General features: G+C 31.0%; 1 protein-coding gene across 1 annotated transcript; it reads left to right on the top strand.

The window, feature by feature from the left end:
• Nucleotides 1-3,557: 3,557 nt before the first annotated feature.
• Nucleotides 3,558-4,528, top strand: LOC102588433 (protein NDR1-like). Its single transcript, XM_006363463.2, has one exon. The coding sequence runs from the start codon at nt 3,840-3,842 to the stop codon at nt 4,455-4,457; it is 618 nt and encodes a 205-aa protein (XP_006363525.1). The 5' UTR covers nt 3,558-3,839; the 3' UTR covers nt 4,458-4,528.
• Nucleotides 4,529-8,091: the final 3,563 nt, after the last annotated feature.

Genomic DNA, 8,091 nt, shown 5'->3' with positions numbered 1-8,091 from the left:
GTCAAACTATTGGCCATTTAGTTTACCAAAGTTACCCAGTTCCTTATTTCTAACCAACTTTGCCCCAAATTTGTTTATCCTTTGAAATATGTTTTCAGCCCCAACTAAAATCCCATCTTTTCTACTTTTCAGCTCTCCTCTATCACACACTTTCACTTTTCATTTCGAATTAGATTTGAGTTAAATTTTAGATTTGTATTTTTCGAGTTTAATAGTTATATAAATTGAGTGTTGTTAAGTTGATTTTAAGTATCAAGAAGATTAAAAATTTGATTTCAGACCACTAAATCGTTGAGAAGATAATTCAAGATTTAAAAATTCTTTTAATAAGAAAATACAAATATTAGTATGATTATTTGAGGTTTAGTTTAAACAGAACTCTTCCTAGAAGGTAGCTTGGCTACATATATTAAGTGCTCTTCTAATATTTGTAAGGGATAGTTTTAAATATATACGAAAAATTGATTAATTTACAATAAATATTATCATATTTTTATTTACATAAAAAATAGTCAGAAGTTATAGAAAGTATACATTAACTATATATTATGATACACTAAAAAAAGCTAAATATAACCTACCCATACATTAGTTATACATAAAATATACATTATAATACACTCAAAAAGTTGAATATAGCTTAACTATACATGAAATTTATATTGACTAGACATGCATTCTACACTGACTATTTAATTTTGACCAACTCAAAATCTTCTCTAAACAGTCTCAAATTTCATAGAAATCCTCTCAATAATTCAAATCTTTTGATAAATAATTTTTTTGTAAACAATTCATATTTACAACACGTCAATTATCCCCCCGGTCCCCTTTAACTTTTGTCCTTTCCTTCTTCGTCCCTTCTCTTAATCCAAATCATATATATCACTTATGGTAAAATTAATTTTTTTAAAATTAAACCCTTCTAATATAATGTCACAATGAGAGAGTAATAATTTTAAAGAAACCAACAAGGGTTGTGGTGGAGTGGTAAGTACTCCTTCGTTCTTAATCAAGAGGGATCTCGGGTTCGAGCCTCCTTGGGTACGAAATCGTCTTTATTATTTTTCGACTAGTATCTATCATACTTATTGAACTTTTTGATATTATATTATACCTATGAATTTTTTTTCATGATATATTTTCTTATAGAAAGATGTTTATGTTGAATTCTTAAAAGAAATCATGCTACAATAATTTTTATATCGATATATAATTTTTATTTGCATATCATATAATTTTTTTAATCAAATATAAACATTTAAAATATTTTTTTTTATTAAAAAGTAATATTATTGAAATGAAAATATATAATATTTTATTGATATTATGTTTAATTTCATATGCATATTCAGATATTGAAAACAAGCAATCTTAATTATTTAGTGTTCAGATCTAGAGACCACATCTTAATATTCAGATCTAGACATCTAGATCTTAATGCACATCTTAATATTCAGATGCTTATTCAGATTCAAACGTCTTAATCTTAATGGAAACAAATGAGGCCTTAGTTGGAATTATTTATTTTTGGTTAATCCAATGTTCAACTCCGAAAAAAGGTGAAAAAATTCATGGCCAAATACTGCATTCGTTCACTCTTACTTATTACTTATTCCTAAAATAAATTTTTATTTTTACATGTCACTTTTGACATATCAAGAAATCACAATTATATTTTTCCATATTTTGCTCTCAACATTAAATACTCTTGGACCAAGACTTAATACTAAACATCATTTAATAGGGATATTTTTGGTAAAATACCTATGTCAATAACTGTTTTCTTAATGAGTGTGTCAAATCAAACAGTGACAAATACAAAATGAATGGAAAGAGTATTTAACTCTGCCACTAAATTTATGTGATATCATTTAATTTGGCATAAAGTTTATACTTCCTACAAGTATTATTTTAGACTTTTCATTTTTATTTCAAAATAAGTGATTTGTTAGGATTTCACCGTTTTATGAAGGAATTGATCTTATTCTTTCAAATTTATTCTTAGTTCAATACATACAATTTCACATCATTAAAGAGACTTTTTTTTCTGAGACATTTAATTTTGGGTAGGGACGACAATTGGACGGGTTGAGTCAAACTTGAGTGGATTATAATGGGTCAAGACTCAACCCAATTCAAATTTGTTTGGTTCAAAATGGATCAAGTAATGAGTTATAGAACGGGTCAAGACCTAATACAATTCAATTTTTACTAAGTTTTCATTATTTTATTTATTGTTTTACGATGTTTAGTGCCTAATAATTTTTTTTTGTAATTATAACTATAGATAACATATCAAATTTAAAAATATTTTGAAAGATTTCTCTCGAGTCAATTAGGGTTACATATCAACCTAATTGTTAATAGATTGATTTAAAATAGGTTAAGCAAATAAATGTGTTAGTCAATAATCCGCCCGAACTTAAACGTATTGGATGAATTGGATTTAATTTTGTCCTTCCTAATTAGGGGTAGAACACTCCTTATTTTCGTTGAGAAGTAAAGATCATTCGAGATTTAGAAATTCTTTTAATAAGAAAATACAAATATATATTAGTATGATCATTTGAGGCCTAGTTCAAACAGAACTCTTCTTAGAAGGTGGCTTGGCTACCTAGATTAAGTGTTCTTCTAATATTTGTAAGGGATAGCTTCAAATATATAATGATGAATTTATAATAAATATACCAATGTTTTTATTTACATTAAAAATAGTCAAAAGTTATAAAATGTATACATTGACTATATATTATGATACACTAAAAAAAAGCCAAATATAACTTACCTATACAGTAGCTATACACAAAATATACATTATGATACACTTAAAAAAAATTGAATATAGGGGGTCGTTTGGTTGGGAACAAGTTATCCCAGGATAAGTTATCTTGGGGTTAGCTATCTTGAGATAACTTATCCCACCATGTATATGGGATACCTTATCCTATCACTATGATATAAATGGTGGGATAAGTTATCCCAAACATGTCAACCAAACAAGATAAATTTTTTTTATCCCATCACTATTATTTTTAATCTCTCACACCAAACAAGACATGAATTAAACACCGACTATTTAATTTCGACCAATTCAAAATCTCCTCTAAACAATTCCAATTTTTTAGATATGAAATCCTCTCAATATTTCGTATCTTTTGATAAATAATTTTTTGTAAACAATTCATGTTTACAACACGTCAATTATCCCCTGGGTCCCCTTTAACTTTTGTCTGTTTCTTCTCCGTCCCGTCTTGTCCCCCTTGACACACTTAATCCAAATCATATATCACTTTTGGTAAAATTTAATTTTTTAAAATTAAACCCCTCTAATATAATGTCACAATGAGAGAGTAATAATTTTAAAGAAACCAATAAGGGTTGTGGTGAAATGATAAGTATTTCTTCGTTCTTAATTAAGAGGTCTCGGGTTCGAGCCTCTTTGGGTACGAAGTCACATTTGTTAGGGAGCGCTTTACCTGTGAAACTTCCATGCAAATTCGAATTTAGTCGGATTTTGGGTAGGAAACCAAAATATATATATATAAAAAGAAATCCCACCCCTTTATTGGCTGACCCCTTGCCATTGACCTCAAAGACTTGAAGGTTTCCAATTGGGTGCTCACTTACCAGAAACTACAGAGGTGCTCACATACTCATTGACAAGCACTTGCCAAAAAGCAAAACACTGTAATTTTCCCAGATCTTTCTTTGAAGCTCCAAAATCTTGCTCTTCTCAGCAATAAAATTAGTGGTCTAAAATCAAATACTAATATACTCGCGTCTCATCTGTTCTTCCCATTTTTCCGATTGTTGAACATCAATTTTTAACCCTAAACATGTCTGACCATGGATCTTCACATACATGCTGTTTTCGTTGCACCAAATTCATATTAACTGCAGGCTTAACAGCTCTCTTTATCTGGCTAAGTCTAAGAACCTCAAAACCATCCTGCTCCTTACATAATTTTTATTTACCTGCCCTTAACCTATCTGATAATTCCAACACCACAAGATCCAATCATACTCTATATTTTCAGCTCAATTTGAACAACAAGATGAAGGACAAAGGTGTTCGTTACGACAAAATTATATTAAGCTTCTACTATGGTACAAATACAAGTATCCCTTTAGGTAATAGCACAATAAATGGATTTTACCAAGGGCATGATAAGAAAGCAAAGAAAAAAGGGAAACTGGAAATTCAGAAAATGGCTTGGGATGCTGCTTTAAAGAATGTTACAAATACATCAAAAGTGGTTTTTAGGGTGGATGTGGCTACTAGAGTAAGTTACAAGATTATTTTTTGGTTTGGCAAGAAACATAATTTTACTGTGGAAAATAAAACATTGGAAGTGGATAGTACAGGTAAATCAAGTGCACAACAACTTCATTGCTATCTTATGGGTTTAGGTTTTCCCCTAATTGTTTTGGTTAGCTTGATTCTTTTGTTGTAAATGACTGGTATGATTCAATTCAATATTTTGTTCGTTTTGGTTTGATTGTATCCTAGTTCTGTAGTTTGGATCAAATTTTATTGTTGGATGAACTACATTGCTGATATTGATCCAAAAAAAAATTATGTTTAGCTCATTTATGTCATTTTGGTTTGAAAAAAAATCAATTTATTTCATTATTTGTTAATTGAAAACAGTTCTGACTTGTTTCTGCTTGTCGGTACAAATTGACAGTAGTTTTAGTGTTATCTTTCCTTTTGTATTTTATTCTTTATTTAATACCGACTTGTTTTATTGTTATGTTACTTTGACTTTTCAAACATATTACCATATTTGTGTCAAATTCTTACCCTTGTTTATCGTGGTATTACGTTGATTTTTCAAACATATTACCATATTTGTGTCAAATTCTTACCCTTGTCTATAGTTGTATTACTTTGACTTTTCAAACATATTACCATATTTGTATCATATTTTATGTTAGAATCAAACGTTTACTATCATATTAAAAATTAGCAAAAATGTAACTTTATTTCTTAATAAGTCCACAAAGAAAACGTCATGTTCGATCATGATTCTGATTTGGACCACCCAAAATATTGCTCTTGGGATTGAACCCACGACCTTAGCTCTGATACTATTTGTTATGATCAATCGTTTATCATCATGTCAAAAGCTATAATAGGTCATAACAAATGCGCAACTTTATTTCTTAACTAAGTCCACGTCCAAGCAAGCGTCATGTTCGATCATGACTTCGATCAGGGCTACCCAGCCCTTCGTGGGCCTTACTATAGACAGGATGTTGACATTATCCAATATTATTTAAAAATATATTTCTTTTGAAGAATTCAACATGCATCTGTCAATATTTTTAAAGAGACCTAACAATTCAATAGTTGTATGTTTTTTTTTTCTTGGACATCATTGTTTTACTCATTCTCTTTAGGTAAAAAATTATGATTCATGTTCATTGTTTCATCATTAATAGGTGGCTATAAAAGAACCATGTAGAATTATATGTTGATATCATAAGCCTCATCCTTTCTTTTTTTTAATAATTATTCAATCCTTTCTTTTTTTCATGGGCCATGTTTGCTTTGGGCCACATTAAATAAAGGAAATTGGAAAGTTTATAATTCGATGCTTTTTGTCCAGAAATATCGTATCCCACTAGGCTTGTCCCTAATTATTTACCTTAAAGAAAGTGAAAACACATGGATGAGCATTTTATGGACAATGGATATCTTTCTGATTGTATTTTGAGCAGCAACTTCTAACAACTTCTTAATTGAATAATATTATATTTTCTTCGTCTCAGTTTATATGACATTTTTTTTAACTTGACACATTATTTAAAAAAAAAGTGATTTATCATTGATAACATCTTTTCCATTTCCCCATCCCACCTTATAGATTTGAATCTTTAGCATACTACATTTAGGGTGTGCTTAAATGTATTCTTGAATTATTATTATTTTAAGAGAAGTAAGTGGATTTTTTTTATTCTTTGGTGTTCACCACGTAAGAAAAGGAATATAACACTTAAAAACAATGTATATAATCTATACAAAATATTATGGGAGGTGAGGGTAGAGGATCGAGGGGTGGTTGGTGTCAGATACTCTATGACTTCAATTAACAATTACTCAAGAATAGTAAAGGTGCATTTTTAAAAAATAAAAGCTTAAGCATTCTTCATCTTCACAAGACAATGATAAGGTCTGCGTGGGAGAAATACTCAACTTTTTCAAGTTATAGTGGTCACAATTAATAGTTTGAGTTGCAATAAGATTAGAAACACAATAATAATAATATTTATAGCTCTTTGGATCAAAATGCTACCAAGCTTGGTTACAAGCTCTTGTGACATTAGGATTAAAAATATACTAAAACTTTATAGGAAGATCAACAACTCAATTGGAGAATTTAAGAAAAACTTATTTAGATAATTGGAATTAGATAACCGATTCTTTTTCAAGATTGATATGTCCTATAGAAAACATGCTGATTAAGTTGATTAATTTTAACAAGAATTTTTTTTAATGCTTGTATCAGGAAAAAAAGTACTTAAATCTTTTGATAATGTCAAATGAAGGATCAAGTGGATTATTCAATATAGAACCTAAAGAATAGTCGAGAGACTAAGAAGAAAGAGAATATGAAGTAATTATAATACTCACTATGAATATAAATGAAGAAGATATAAGATATTTTAGGGGAAGGTATCACGATCTAAAACCTCAAGTCATGATGACACTTACCATAACACGTAAGCCAACTCATATCAAACATGCATTTTTGGTAGAATCAACAATCAACGAGAAGATAATAACAATATAAAGAAAAACAAAGTGGAAAGAAGGAAATAACATATATATGTATATACATGGTCCAATCGCATGACCTGGTGGACGAAGGTACAAAGCTGCCAAACGAGTACAATCGACAAACAGTCAAACATAGACTAAATAAGTACATACTTGTCTTGAATATAAAAAAAAACTAGCCAAAACTATATAGAAATTGAGATAAGCTGAGCTAGGACGACATCAACTCACCCTCTATCTCCGAAGATCCCTGCTGAAGCTCGAAATCAACGTTAGCGTCTGGTGCTCGGACCTTCCATGAGTACCAAAACAAGCAAGTACCCAGTAGGTAACATAGGTTGACTAGGATTGGAAAGTAAATATATACCAAAAAGTGAGGAAGCAACGGAAAGTAGAGTTCAAACAAGCGAAGCAATAACGAAAAGTCTAATTGTAGCTCACGAGTCTAGAATGAATAGAACAATAAAGTAAAGCAGTTATCTAAAGCTAACTGGACTCTCATAATCCTAGAAAGTACATTTGTGCTCAATTGGAAAGTAAATTATCCAAATGGACCCCCATAAGCCTAATGAGTACACAAAAGAACAAAAGATATCCCTAACTAAGACTAAGATTAGACAAACTCCCCAACTAACACTACAACAAAAAATAACTTTTAACGGCAATAAATAGACACATTAATAACGAGTGCTAAAGTCTTTACCGGCATTAGTTAAGTGCCATTAAATCCAATGTTGCTAAAGGCTTTAGGGACATATACGAAGAGTGCTAATTGCCGCTAAAAATACATATTTAGTGACAATTGAGCTATTGGCGCTAATTAATTGATGCTAAAGATCATTTTTCATGTAGTGTAAAATGACTGAGCCTAGACTCGAACCGCGATAAAGGCACTCCAAGAAATCCAATAAACCACAATGTCAAGACTCGAACCCGACGAATAAAAGTGTGCTCAGACTCAAACTGCACCCGGTGAGAATGCGCTAGGGTCTCAAACCGTGGCTAGTACAAATGTGTCAGAGCCTCGAACCACACCTAGTAGAAATGCGCTAGGTCCTTCATCGTGGCTAATAAACTCAAAATGTCTCCAAAATCAAATTGTAACACCCCGTATCCGAAAATAGACCAGATTTTAGATTTCTGGTGTTGCAGGTGGCATTCACGGGCACCATCCACAGACCGTAAGAGGACCCACGGTCCATCCTATAGGTCCGTGGTTCGTGTCAGCAAACTCCCCCAGAACTCAGCTAGAAATTCGGCCAAGTGTTGACCCACGGCCGGACCTACGGTCCGTAGGTCAGGTC

Source organism: Solanum tuberosum, unplaced genomic scaffold (assembly GCF_000226075.1).
Source record: "Solanum tuberosum cultivar DM 1-3 516 R44 unplaced genomic scaffold, SolTub_3.0 scf00440, whole genome shotgun sequence".
In the NCBI taxonomy this organism is placed as follows: domain Eukaryota; kingdom Viridiplantae; phylum Streptophyta; class Magnoliopsida; order Solanales; family Solanaceae; genus Solanum; species Solanum tuberosum.
Note: the sequence above shows the minus strand (reverse complement) of the source record. Positions and strands in the feature narration are given on the sequence as shown.